We start from the raw sequence: 14,195 nt of genomic DNA, 5'->3' as shown, positions 1-14,195 counted from the left end.
TGAATAGTTTATTTATAGGTATGAAAAGCCCCCTTAAAAAAAAAAAAGAATAAAAAAGAAAAATGAAAAAAAAGAATAAAAAAGAAAAAAAAGCCTCCTAATGGGGAGAAATAGGTGCAGACCCCCTTTGCCACCGAGGCAACAGCTATATCTTTATATCTGGACTCTTCGTGGTTCCAGAAAAACACAGAGCCAGAGGTTCAGTAAGTTAAAGTTTATTTAGGAGGCTCCCTCTCTTGGGGAGCAGGGGTTACCTGGTGACCACCTCATCCCCACCAAGCAGTCCTCATTCAGAGGGGCTCACGCATCCTCTATTCAGAGGCACTTTGGGGCACAAGTCCCCCCCAGTCCAGCTAGACGACCGGGCAGCACTCTCCCGGGCCTCTCTCAGTCCAGGCAAAGCCCTAAGCTGGTGGTGGGGTGGGCTCCCTCCTCAGTGTATTATACTGTACTTGTGTAATATTTTGTATATTCTGGGGACCCAACACCCCCTGTATCATAGAGGTTGGAGCTGACAAATGGGCAGAGGTTAACAGTATCCAGGAAATGGGGAAACTTATTTATTAATAGCATAACAGGACAAAGGAAGACCATAAGGAGGCGGGGATGGGGTTTAGCCCAGGTGATTCGACTCCTGTTTGCTTTTTATTTCGGAATAAATAAACGGATTTAGCCATACTGCTTCGCCTTGTGTGTGCCTGTTTCCAGTCCCTGGCCACCAGGTGCTGGGGTGTGCCCGTTGGGCACAGGACAGGGAGCAGATCCTGCCAGCAGAGGGCAGGCTTCCGGATTGTGTGAAGCCCCAGCGTGTCTGAGGCTGAGTGGAGCTGTTAGAGATGGGCCAGGCCTGTCTCACCCCCATGCTGCTGGGGGAGGTCTGGGGGATCCCAGAGGCCCTTCCCAGCACGCAAGAGTGGTGCCTTCCAGTTCAGGTAGTTTCTGTCCCATCACCCTGCCTCTCTGCTGGCCTGTGGTCCTGTCCATCCACAGTGTGTGCCAGTGCCCCCTTCCTCCAGGCTGAGTTGGTGCCCCTTCCCTGCAGTGGGCAGAGCTGGCTTCCCGGGATGAGAACCCTTGAACCGCAACCCCCATCCCCCGCCCTGCCAGGGGCTTTCCCAATAGGGCTTGCAAAGGATGGGACCTTTTTTCGCCACTCCTTACAGCATGCTAGCAAAGGCTGGGCCCTTCCCCACCCCTGTGTCCCAGTGTTTAAGCCTTCCCCTTCCCCTGAACTCCACAAAGAACATAAACCAACAGAGGGCAGCTTCCCATCATCCAGAAATGGGTTTTATTCTCAGCCAAGAGACAGCAAGACCGGTGGTAGAGAGCCACACAGCCTCAGGACAGCACCCCCGGGCTTGGGCGGGGGAGGGACGGAAAAGTGGCTGTCCACAGGCGGGTCGTAACAGGGAGGCTCATCAGAGGTGGCACACCTTGGAGAGGGGGACGTCAGGGTGACAGTGTTCCCTGGTGGTTAGGCCACAAGACTCCTCACAGACAGCATGATGATTGATTGCCAACACTAGAGGAGAGGCTGTGGCAGCCGTGTGTGTGTGTGTGTGTGTGTGTGTGTGTGTATATATATATATATGAGTATTTATAGTTATTTATAGATTGGGGTAGGAGCAATACCACAGAGGGGTACAAGTTTTCACCACATCATCACGCCTGGATGTGTCAGCTCACCACTACAACAGACTAAGTCACAGATGAAGGGGGAGGCTTTGGGGCTGGGGAGCCACTGTTAAGTCACAGAACAGCCGTCCAGGCAGGCTTGGAAAGGGAGGTCTCCGAGGAATAGAGGGATCTGGTTAGAGGTCGAAGGGGGGCCTGGGGCTCTCAGGACGGGATGGACTTGCCTGACCCGATCGGCTGGCAGTTGGAGAGAAAGCAAAGAGAGAACGGAGAGAAGGAGGGAGAGAAGTGGTAAGGCAAGGGCAGCCAAGCCCGGTGGGGCGGGGGGGTGGGGAGGTAGGGGGAGAAGATGAAGCTGAGGGTGTGGACGAGGGCTCTGGAATGGAAGAGAGAGAAAGGGAAGGCAGGAGGACCTGGAGGTGGGTGGGGGCCACAGCTTCCCAGGGGTCTTGGGAGTGGGGGGAGGCCGGGGCGGCGCTCCCCCTGCCACGCACGCTGGTCTCTCATACACCACCAGGCAGTGCACCCACAGCTCCAGGCACATGCTCGGCGCCCCCTGCCTTCCCTCTACCCCCACCCCACCTGTCTTCCAACGTACTGGCCCGGAGCCATCCCTAGCCTCCGAGTGTGGGGTCGCGAGCCCCAGGCCACAGCCACCAGTCCTCACGGAGGGAGACAGGAGGAGAAAGAACACTGTTTGAACCAGGAGGGCAAAGCTAAAAGGATGGCTGGAGGGAGCACTGGAGGCCCCTCTGGGTGGGCAGAAAACCCAGAGTCCTCAGAAAGGACCCTGGGGAGGCAGGGAGGTCAGGTAAGCCGGATGCCAGCGGCCACAGGCTTATAAGTCTAAGAGGGGAGCCTCAGCTGGTCGGGGGACCACAGGTCGCGTAGGTGAGGCTGGGCCCTTCCTGCTGGGGAAAAGCAGAAGGGCAAGAGTCAGCAGCAGGGACAGAGTGGCAGGTGGGTCACTGGGTGACTATGCAGCCCAGCCAGAGTGGGACTCAGAGAAGCTGATTTGCCTAGGTCGGCGGACACTGTGGTCCCCTTGGCCGAAAAGCATAGGTCACCCCAGGAGCACCAGGCCCCGGGCCCACGAGCCTGTGGGCTAGCTTTGGTGCTTCACCTGGGGCCGAGGACACTGTTGTTTGTCATGCCTTCATGACAACACCAAGGAGAGAGGGAGACGGCCTGTGTGACCCTGCCTCACCTGTGAGCTGTGCCCAGGGCCCTCCAGCTTTCAGAAAGCAGCAACCAACCAGAGCCTTCGCCCCCGATGGCTGCTCATCGGCTGGCACGAGAGAGGAGGTGCGGCCGTGCTCTCCTCTGCCCTGCCCCAACAGCACAGCTCCGATTGGGGAGCGAGTGTGGGACCCCCAGGACAAAGTTCCAAGGCCTCTGGCTGGCTAAGTCCGACCCACGCACAAGCCCCTCCAAATTCCCTGGTTCTACACCATCAACCATGAGCTCTCTGCCCTCTCTGATGGCTCCCGAGAGCACCCGTGACTGCCAGCTTGGGCGCGGAGCCTGTCCCAAGAGCTCCCCAGGCTCAGCCATGGAGGTGAGTGGCACTGAGTCCCGAGGCTCGCTGTGAGGGAGGTGAGAGAGCCAGCTGGCAGCGAGGACAGAAAGAGGAAAGAATAAGTCTGGAGCTGCAGAAGGGAGAGGGAGGGGAGCCTGGCTCTGAGGTCCCAGGTGTGCCCCCCAGTATGGAGCTGGTGCAGCGGGGGGCAGACACACCGTTCATGCAGCGGGCAGAGAGGCGTGTGTGCACCTACCGTGGCTGACGCTCCTCAGGGGTCACTGATAGTGATTCTGAAAGACAGCACGAAATCAACATGGCAGTTCACACACACGGAGGTGGCAGGCCTGGGGGCGGGGCCACGCACACGCACACGCCCGGGCGTGCACACACATGCTGGGAGGCCCCACGGCCCCGCATGCACACGCTGACACACATGCCCACGAGCACGCACACACCTCCACCTCCCGCGGCCCAGCACCCTCACTGGCCGGCGCGTGCAGCACGGATCTGGGGCATGCAACCACTCGGCACACTGAAGCACACGCGTGGGCTGAGTCACAACACAGAAGCTCGCCCATACACAGGAGGCATTTGCACCAGCTCCCTGCACACTCGTGCTCAGAGGGCCCCCTGCAACGTTCCCATAAGAGACAGGGCTTGCTTTCTTAGGGTCCAGTGGCCATCTCTCTGCCCAAGAACCTTCCATGGCTGCCTAGTCCCCACAGCATTGAGATAAACTCTTCTTGACCTTTTAAGGTTCTGCAGCCTGCCCCACCGTACCCAGAGCAACCTCTTCTTATTCTTCCTCCTCCTATCTTCGCTCTTCTTTGGCCAGCTGCTCTCCTCAATGCATCCCATGCCAACCCTTCGCCCGCACCATACCGCCGCTCCGTAGCCAGATGTCCCTGACTCCTCATCACCTGAGTCTTATTTCCATCAGCCCCCAGTCCTCCCCCGGGTCAATCTGTCTTGAAGCTTCCCAGACTGTTCTCTTCCCCAAGGCAGGGCCGGGACTTGCCAAGTGTTTCTCGTGTGTTACCAAGACTGGAGTTAGAGCAGGCGCCAAATCTTCCTCTTCCCATATGTCACCCCTCAGCGCAGACCTGGGCATGTCAAATACCCTTAAGAATCTGAACTCACGAGGGAAGTTAGCAAAGCATTCCTATGGCCACATTTGCAATTCATGCGGCTTCTCTATAGTCACTGTCTCCCTTGATCCTCACACCAGCCCTGGGAGAAAGGCAGAATGTTAAATACCATGTGGTAGGAGGGAAACTGAGGGCCAGGAAGGGAAAGTGACTTGCCTAAAGCCTAGGATGAACCAGAACTTCTGGACTCCAATCCCGTGCTCTTGACCAATACCCTGCTGCCTGCTTTACCCCATCTGCTTTGGTCATCAGATCTCCGTGGAAGCAAGTCCCATCTCGGCTTCCTTTGGGGTTCATGGAGGCTAGACACACGAAGGCTAGGCCCTACCCCTCCAGCCATCTGGAAACACAAGTAGATGCTACTGGTCTGATGTGTTCTTCCTCAAGGGACGTGGCCAGTGGAAACAGGGACTGAGATATCAGAATGAGCTTCCTTGAAAAAGGGTCATGAATCAAGAGGCAAATCCAGGGGAGGAAGCAGAAGCCTTTTCCTTGGAAATCTCTGGGAATGGGGCAGGCTTCACCCACTCCTGCCCAGCACCCACCATGTTGGTCCAGGCCAGGCAGGGCCAGAGGCAGAGCCATAGAAGAAAGCCATTAGACTGCCTCATGGCTTCCAGGCCCCTTCCCAGCTGCTCTGTATCTTAGTCCGTGCCTGGATGCCATTCTTACACTCACACTCGTGTGCACGCCCACACACACATCACACACCTTGCTGGTCAGTCAGACCCTGGCCTCTGTTCCTGTGGGCCAGAGGCCAGGCACCCCCTGGGACAGCTCAAAGAGTCAGGACTCAGAGTAGCCCTGCATGTAAGTGGAAAAACTCCACATCTGGAGAGGATCTGGGTTCAAAGTTCCCCAGACCTGAGGTAGGTCACAAGGGGCTGGGAGAGAGGAATTGAGAACAGAATGGAGAAAGAGGAGAGCCAGGAGAAAAGAGGAGGAATGCAACGTGTGGGAGAGAGGAAGGAAAAGGAAGGGAAGCGCCATGCAAGTGCTGGAAAGAAGGGGGCAGGTGGGATGAGTCCCACGGCCCCCTCCCCAGAAAGGACCACCTCCGGGACTCAGCGCTCCCTGGGGGCAGGCTCCGCAAGCCCTCGGCCACTCGTCCCGTGGCTCCTGCACCCACGTCGGAGCGCCCTGGAGGAGAGGGCCGGTTCTGGCCACACCTCCCTCCCAGCTACGCCCGCCCGGTGGTCTCTCCCACCGTATTCAGCCCCTACTCACCTGGGGACCCCGGGCGGGGCGCGGTTGGGGCGCGAGGGCACCTGGGGGGGAGGGCCGAAGGGGTCAGGGGAAGCCCCCGGCCTGGAGGGCACGGGGGGCGCTCCCCCCAGGGCGGACCCAGCAGGCGGAGGCCCAGGAGCAGGGCCCCGCGACCCGGGCCGGGCTGGGGGCACGGCGGGGGCTCGGCGCTGCGGCGTGGGGCTGGACGTGGGTGACCTGCGTGCGACAGGGCGCGGAAGACAAGGAGGGGAGAGATGAGCTGCCCCGCCCCACCCTGAGGCCCCGCCCCAGCCCAGCGCCGGCCACGCCCATGCGCGGAAGCCCCGCCCCACAGCCTCCTACTTGCTCCCGGAGTTTAAGCCCCGCCTCCGGTGGATCCAAAGTTCCAGCTCCACCCAGCCCCGCAGCCAGCGCTTCACGGCAAGCCCCGCCCCGCAACAAGCCCCGCCCATCTCTAAGCCCCGCCCCCTGCTCCAGGTGGGAGCCGTTCCGGTGACGCGGGCGCGCCACTGCCCGGTCCCGGCCCTCCTCCCGCGGGCCCCGGGCTGGGGGGCTTTGGGGCCGTGGGGGCCGGCCCTGGTACCTGCGTCCGGCCGGTACGCTCTGCACCTGCAGCCAGGAGTCGTCCACAGGCGGGGGCATGGGCGTGCTGACAGTGGTCGTGTTGATATCGCCGATGATGCTGAGCGCCTCCTTCAGTGCGTGGTACATGCGCAGCATCTCGTCGCGCCGCTGCGCCTGCTCCGCCGACTCCTCCATCAGCGTGTTCTGGTCCCCGCATGAGTACAGGTTGGCCAGCAGCTCCGAGAAGATGAATTCCTTCGTCTGCGGGCACGCGAAGAGAAGGACGGGCTGGGACCTGACACCTGTACCGCTCTGGCCGCCCCTCGCGAGGACCGCACGCTGGGCTGGGAGCTCCCTGGGTCCTGGCCTTGCCACCACCTGAACTCGGGCATCTCACCCCGCTTCCCCGCCTCCCTCCTTCCCCTTTTCTCAGTTGGTCCAGAGAGGAAAAGTGACCTGTCCAAGGTCATAGATATGGGAAGGCACTCGGGGCCTATCATGCAATGAGGACACCTAGTTACTCAGCTTTGTCTCAGCCTCAGTTTCCCTATCTATAAAATGGGGTAGTTAGTTACACCTTTGCCAAGGACTTGTGCACTCCAGGGGACCGAAGTAAGGTAGATGACAGTTTAAAATTTTCTGAGCCCTTGAGTAACAGGTGTCAGGTGGTGCCTGCCTGGATTGGGTGAAATGTGTCTCTGTGTAGGCGGTGGGTTAATATGTTCCTTATTCTCCGTGGTGCTACCTGGCCCTGGTCCTGGATATTCATGGAGAGGCGCTGAGGTTTTTATGCCATAGGCATAAAATGTCTCACTTATTTGCTACAAACGTACGCTGAGCACCTACTATGTGCCAGGCACCATGTTGTTCTGCTTTATATATGCTTTACTTCTCAACTCTATTATTATCCATATTTTTACATATAGGGAAACAGGCTCAGAGAGGGTGGTTTACTGAAAGTCAAACAGAATTTGTGGCAAAACCAGGACTCAAGCACCGTTTTAATTCTCTGGGGGCCAGGCTTTTTCATTAAGCCATTCTGCAGGGCATGCATTTCAAAACATGGTCTGGGGGTTCCCTAAAGATGTGATTCCTGGTTCCTTCTGGGAAACATTTAAGCATGTTTGGAGCAACTTGGGTATGTGACTCTACAATATAATGTACAAAGCTCACATTATATTTCTTTTGGACAGCTCTGGTGTGGACCTATATCTATCTCGAAAGACCCGATCCCCAGGGACTGGCTGTGCCTCCCCCAGGCCAGCCTGGCCACTGCCTCCCTGGTCCCCAGAGAGCACCCACGGTCATGAAGGGTTTGCACCTACATTGTTGATCATGAGATGCATGATGGTCTTCGGCATGAGGTCCCGTACAGTCTTGTTCACAATGGCCATGTATGAGTCCACCAGGTTCCGGATGGTCTCCACCTGCCGCTCTAGCTGCGGGTCCATGGAGTGCATGAAACTGTCTGAGCCGTTCTCCTCAGTCTCGCTGGCCTGCCGTTGAGAAGAGAGGGCATCAGGGTGGTGGGGCCCTCGCAGCCAGGTTCCAGGCACACCCAGGGTCTCGGCCCCTCCAAGGGTGCCTGGAACACTGCCTTACAGAGAACAAACACCAGCTCCCCCAAACATACTGCGTCTGCACTCTACCCACCCCAGTGCCTCTTAGGATCCCAAACCCTCATTCAGCCTTATCTTGGCTCTCAGTCCAGTGCCTAGAATTTGCCTCAGTTTCCCAGTCCATCAATTAGGAAAGACTTTCCAGGGTCAATTCCTGATGCTAAAGAGCTGGCCAGAGCTGCTGCCAGGCTGGAGACACCTGGTAGAGGGCGAGGGAGGGGGACACTCACTTTCTCTTTGTCCTGGGAGGCCCACACCAAAGCCATAGAGGTCATGACACCGGCATTGGCACCGCCACCACCGCCGCCACCAGCAAGCACAGCCGAAGCAGACACACACAGAAAGGAAAAGGCAAGTGAACCCAGGGCACTCTACCCCAACCTTAGGGCAACTGTAGACATAGCCATGGTAAAAGAGAGGAGGAAAGTGAAGGTAGCCACAAAAAGCCACCGCGATACGAAGGGGATGCAGGAAGTGCCATCTATGGCAGAGGGTCACGAAAAACCGGCTTTGGAGGACGGGAGGAAGGCTTCACTCTGATCCCACGCCAGTGCAGGTAAGGGGAGGAGCCATGCTCTTTCTGAGCCCCAGAAGCGTTCAGAACCATGACATGACATTCCTGAGGATAGTGACCCAGGGCTCCTATGGGAAGTCACTTGTCCCTGCCACCCCAACACTCACCCCAACACGCTCAGGATACACGCCAGCCCTCAGGAAGGAGGCCTTCCAGCTGTCCACCTCCTCCTGTGTCTCACAGGCCAGCTCCAGCTGCCGATAATCCTTGTAGACATTCCTGCAGGATGGGGCAGGCGGGGAGGGGAGAAGGCGCGAAACCCGTTCATGCAGGTGGTTAAGGGCATGCACAGATTGGAGGCATCACGCCTGGGGTCCAGGCCTGGCTTTCTCATTTCCCAGCTGTGTGACCCTGGGCAAGTCCCCTCTCCTTCCAAGATTCAGTTTCCTCGCCTGGAAGATAGGTTAATAAAACGGCTCCTGCTTCCCTGGGTCATTGTGAGGATTCAGTGAAATTAGCAGTCAAATGTTCTATTAGAAAGGGACTAAAAAGTGGGGGGATGAGCCCTCATAAGAGGGGCACCCCTGACCATGCAGTACCCATTGGCTCCCCCTGCCTTCCTGGGGACCTCTCTGACGGAAGCTCTACTGATCCCTCATCTCGAGTAAGGGGAAGCCCGCAGGAGACAGCCCTGGCCTAGGAGGGAAGAGGCCCGGTACTGTTACCGACCCGACTGGACACTGAGTAGCAAGAAGGGGACCAGGCCTGAAGGGTTCTTCTTTGATCCCCAGGCCTGGCACAGCAGGTGCTCACCCAGTGATCAACTAAATATTTGTCAAAGGAATGACTTGCCATGGGGCTCGGGGCAGGTCCCTGTCCTTTCTGAGGGTGGTTGGGGGCTTGAAGTCTGGGGACCCACCTCTGCTCAGTGTTAAAGAGGGCAAAGATGTGCTTGCTTGACATGAACCCTTTCTCCACGTCCCGTAGCTTCAGGTTGTCCACGGAGAGCATGTATTTCTTCTCTTTCTCCTGTGGAGAGAGGTGGGAGTGATGGGCGAGGTCAGCACTGCTCCCTGCTACTCCTCACAACCTAAGAGGGTTTTCCATGTAGTGGGGCGGGGCAGGCTGGGGCTGTGGGGGCCCAGAGTGGCCCTGGGCTTCGGGGGCACCTGTGTGCCATGCACGGCATGGGTGCTGTCTGAAGAAAGCCTGGCCATGGAGCCTGGGGCCTGCCGGGCGCCTCTCGTTCCCAACGGCATTCAAGCCATTCCCACCACCTCTGCATACGTGCCAGAGCCCAAGAGTGCAGGGTGGCGAGACTGAGGGGGGCTCCCAGTTCCACCCAAGCAAGCCCTGGATACCATCCAGGCCAGCCCCCGGCAGGGACTTCACACTCAAGCCTCTCTCGCCCCTGGCATGGCCAACGAGACCTGCTTTGGCTAAGCTGCTGACTTCATTTCCTGACTGTGGAGACAGTGAGGGGGGCCCACCAGCTCCAGCAGCTTCAAAGGGCTGGCTCAGCCCACACCACCCGCCCCCCGCCGTCCATGTGTTAGCAATCAGGGGCACAGCACAAGCCTGGAGATGGTATGTCTGTGTGTGCAACATGTATGCAGTTGTGTGCTTGTGCAAACACACGCCCGCCGGAGCATGGACCTGTCACCCTTGTGTATGTGTGCCCGTCTGTGTTGCCCAGGTGTGTGTGTGCGCATGTGTGCCCAAGGAGATACCCAGCATGGCCATGGGTCCTTGTGAGCATGTTTGTGTGTCAAGGTGGATGCGTGCCCACTCTCATAGGTGTGTGTGACCACTGTAAACATCTGTGTTTGTATGGAGCGTGCCTGGGGGCACACTGTGGGCACACGTGGTTATACGCAGATGGTTTGTTGCATGCGTCAAACACGTTTAATTTATCTGTAGTCGTCTGGGAGGACAGACATGCCTGTCTCAGACAAGGAATGGCTCCCCTGCCATTTGCACACCCCCAGTGACAGGGAACTCATTATCATAAGAAGCAATAAGGCCAAACTAGACAGCTCACTCCCTAGAAAGTTTGGCATATATTTTGGCTCACCCTCCCCATATTTTCTTTGTTCCAGGCCCCCTTTCTTTTACGTATTGGTCCTGTTTTCTCTGGTCATGCTGTAAACATGTATCTGTGTATCTTGGATGGGCACATGGGAGCCAGGCCTGCATGCACACTTGGATGGGGCTCTGGGAGGAGAAGGGTTTCTGCTACTGGTACCCTGCACGCCCACACCCCAGGACCTGTGCTGTGGTCGAGGGGTGCCTGTGTAGATTTCAGGGACTCAAGTCTTGGGCATAAAGCTCATCCAGGATCTCAGGTTGGGCTGGGGAGAGGGGGCGGGGGTTTGCTGGCTTGAGGAGGCCGCTGCTCCCCGGTCCTGGCGCCATCCTGCCCACCTCCTTCTGCCCCCCACACCCGCCTGGCCCATCCGGCCACATAAAGCCCTCTTTATGCCAGGCGGGTGGCCGGGAGCCCCAGAGGGCGGCTGGGGGAGGAGAGGAGGAAGTTGCACACGCGGCCAGAGAACATCTGGAAGCGTTCGAGGGAGGCCCCGTCACCACCCGCCCTGCGCTCTGGGGTTGGACTCTAGGTAGGAGCGGCCTCCTCCCCCCACCCCTCCCTTCCTGCTGGCCGGCCCCCTCCCCAGGCCCCTCCTTCCCAGCCGAAGCTCCCGCTCACCCCTGCCACGTCAAAGGAGGCAGAAGGGGAGTCGGGAGCAGAGAGGGGACCACGGGCTGGCTGGGCTGGGGCTGGGGGCCTTGGATCTCCAGGACAGGGGGCTGAAGCTCCCACCCGACGGACAGACACCGCTGCCTGGATGCACCAGAGGACACCTCCACTCCGTCTACCCAGTGTTTAGACTATCTGTTCAGGACTCCCAAATTGTACAGTAGTCTGCACATTGGTTAGGCTGGGCTGGGTTAGACCCTCGGCGCCGCCGCTGGAGAGCTGGACCGACCCCCACCCACCATCCCAGAACCGGAACCGGGAGACGGGGCAGGGAGCTGGTGGGTGGGTGGGGGCGCGCAAAGGGAGTGCTGGGAGGAGGTGCAGGGGAAAGGGGGCACCCTGCTGTGAGACGGGAAGGGGGTGCTGATGGGTGGCGGAGGGAGCCTGAGAAGAAGGGGGGCAAATGAGGACTGGGGATACGGGCAGCTGCCTGTCTGCCCAGAGGGCCACCCAAGTCCCAAAGACCAGAGGGCTGGTGGCTGGGGAGAGAGGGGGACAGACCATTCTCTCTGCAGGCCAGACCACCTCCATGTCCACAAGCTGGTCTAGTGCAAAAATCCACTCACATCTCACACACACACACACACACACACACACGCGCACACACACTCAACAACTCGACATGCACACCCCGACAACTCAGGCATATACATTCTCACACCCAAACTCAAGCCACACACTCATGCCCCCAGCACACTTGCACATCCCAGGGGCACACACGTGTGCGCACACACACACACCCTCACCAGGGAACACCGGCTTGCTCCCGTCCTTCCATCCTGAGCACATCCATACACCCTCCCTTCCACACAGGGCCCAGGCACGCGCAATCTTCTGACCACACCTAGATGCTTATACCCCAAATACTCCTCCAACGCCCCCACACAGCATCCATGAGCCTCACACACCCCACCTCCTGGCCCTCACTGCCCACCCCCACTGCACCCCACACACGACCTCACCCCAATGTACACACGAAGCTCAAAAAGACCCCGCCACCCAAGAACGGGGCCCCTCTTGGATACATTCCCGGGCAGCGAAGCCCCCAGCCCCAGGCCACACTGTCCCCTGGCCCAACACATGAGGACCTTGCGACATAAGAGGACCAGGAGTTCTGGGCCCAGCAGTCAGCACCCCCAGCCCACGAGGGGTCTAGACAGCCCGCCTGAGCAACAGAGCAGGAAGCGACCCCCCCACCCACGTCACACCACCTCACACTCCATCCCTTCCAGGGGCCCCATGCTCAGGGAGAGGCCAGGGTTGGGGTAATGAGGTCCAGATGGCTTGGCGTCCCAGCCAGTGACAACGGAGGGCCCAGCCCAAGATGGGGAAGGGGGGGCTTGCCCAGGGCGACTTGGAGGGGGCAGGGATCAGGGAGGGAGCTCAGAGACCAAAATCACAGCCCCCACCCCAGCCCCACTTCCCCACTGAGAGCGCCCTCTCCTCCGAAAGCTTCCTCAGGAAGAAGGTCCCCTCCCCCACTCTGTGGCCAGCTGGAGTTCATTACCACAAGTCCCCTCCCCACACACACACCCCAAGCCCTCCCTATTCTCTCTGGTCACCTCTGGAATCCAGATGTGGAAGCCAAATAGACTCATTCTTAAAGGAGACCGGCAGTGAGGGAGGGAAGTTGGCAAGGTTTCTGCGTGCCCCTGTGGGCAGGGAAGGTTTTGGTGTGGAGTCTCTGCAGGGCCCCAGCAGTCCGGGCCCCTCAGCCTGGAGGCACCTGGGGCACCTCCCTTGCACCGCTGGGGTCTGGGGGACTGGGGTGCCGGGGTTAACAGGGTGTCTGGCAGCTGGATGTGTGTGTGTCATAGGCCTGCGGGGCCACGGGGGAGGCGGCACACCCTGGAGCAGGAAAACAGGAAGGCCACAGGGCTGGCGGGGTCAGGGAGGGGTGCCCAGCACCCCTGTCCACCCTCTCCAGGGCACTCAGTCCCAGGCCCCCCGCTACTGCCAAGCCACCCTCTCTGTCCAGCCTAGACGGACTCCGAGGATTGCCTGCGCCTGATCCTTGCCGCCCACTTCTGCCCAAGGGTCTCCAAGCCCTTGGTAGTGTCTGAGCTTGACTCTGGCCCCAGCCTAAGCCCTTGATGACCAGTGGCCCTTTACTCACCTCATCGTCCTTGTACCAGGACAGATTCTCAGCGGTCAGCACAAACCAGTACTCCTTGGAGCCTCCCTTCATGATGCCAATATTATTGATGGTCAGCCAGCCCTTCCGGATGACCTGGGGGGTGAGAGGGCAGGAGGTCAGTGGGCAGAGGCCAGGACTCCCTGTGGACAATGGGATAGGCAAAGAAAGCCACTCCAAATCCCACCCCTCCTCTAGCTCTAGGAGGCCTGGCTGGGCAGGGAGGGTGTGGGTCAGACCTGCTGTGGTTTGAACCACAAGGGAACGGACTGGAAGATGGAGAAAGGCGGAGGTCAGCTCAGGATAAACAGCCTTCTGACAGAGCCATCTGAGGAGGGGACTGGTAGCCTTGGTAGGGGATAAGCTCTCCACCTCTAAAAGTGTGCAAGCAGAGTTTAGGGAACCAACTGGGCAAGACAACACTGAATGTCTTTCCAGCTTAAGATTCACCTTATTCTAAGACTTGTTCCTGACCTCAGGCATTTTATACGTGCTGCTGCTGTCTCTGCCTAGAAAGCACTTCCCTCCTGTTGGTCTGCCAAATTCCTCTTCACCTTCTGGGTATCAGCTCAGAAGTCCCATTCTCAGGCAGGCCCTCCTTGGCCCCCAGTATGTCTGGACCCCCATTATAGTCTTGCAGTCTTTTATAACTCCCTTAAGTCTTCTTCTATGACAATGGGTGAGATTTCAAAATTGTGCGCGCGCGCGTGTGTGTGTGTGTGTGTGTGTGTGAGAGAGAGAGAGAGAGAGATTATCTGCTGATATCAGCTGGTCTTGTTAAATTATGAACTCTCTTGCTCACTGGTATATCCCAGCACCTTGCAGTGTGCTTGGCAGACAGTAAGCAATCAATCAATAAATATTTGTGGCATGTGCTATGGTAGTGGGGTTCTAGGGGTCTTTGGCCCCAAGGCAGGGACAGGAGTGGGGTGGTAGGGAGTGGGAGCAGGGTAAAGAGCTGAGCATGAATGGAACAGGCCCCTTCCTCCCTGGGGAGCCCAGAGTAACAGGCAAAGATCTGTTTCCACAGCAGGAAGCAGCTGTCCCCAAGACCATCCTGAGCCACCACCAAAG

The 14,195-nt window shown here is 58.5% G+C and overlaps 1 protein-coding gene across 13 annotated transcripts in view; it reads right to left on the bottom strand.

The window, feature by feature from the left end:
- Positions 1-1,588: 1,588 nt before the first annotated feature.
- The window catches only part of DNM1 (dynamin 1), a 45,212-nt gene continuing 32,605 nt past the window's right edge, over positions 1,589-14,195 (bottom strand). For 2 of the 13 annotated variants that reach the window (XM_032865977.1, XM_032865974.1), the window contains exons 15-23: positions 13,104-13,217; positions 9,149-9,258; positions 8,397-8,508; positions 7,946-7,957; positions 7,422-7,592; positions 6,116-6,357; positions 5,533-5,748; positions 3,411-3,447; positions 1,589-1,872 (exon numbers count right to left, since the gene is read on the bottom strand). In XM_032865977.1, coding sequence (XP_032721868.1) covers positions 3,426-3,447; positions 5,533-5,748; positions 6,116-6,357; positions 7,422-7,592; positions 7,946-7,957; positions 8,397-8,508; positions 9,149-9,258; positions 13,104-13,217 — 999 coding nt within the window. In that variant the 3' untranslated portion in view covers positions 1,589-1,872; positions 3,411-3,425. Of the gene's footprint in view, positions 2,547-3,410; positions 3,448-5,532; positions 5,749-6,115; positions 6,358-7,421; positions 7,593-7,945; positions 7,958-8,396; positions 8,509-9,148; positions 9,259-13,103; positions 13,218-14,195 lie in introns of all 13 variants that reach the window. The other 11 variants (XM_032865968.1, XM_032865967.1, XM_032865970.1 and 8 more) reach the window with 8 other exon arrangements.

Source organism: Lontra canadensis, unplaced genomic scaffold, assembly GCF_010015895.1.
Source record: "Lontra canadensis isolate GAN:19392208 unplaced genomic scaffold, GSC_riverotter_1.0 scaffold30, whole genome shotgun sequence".
NCBI lineage: Eukaryota > Metazoa > Chordata > Mammalia > Carnivora > Mustelidae > Lontra > Lontra canadensis.
The sequence above is the reverse complement of the archived record's forward strand: the minus strand, read 5'-3'. Positions and strand labels throughout refer to the sequence as shown.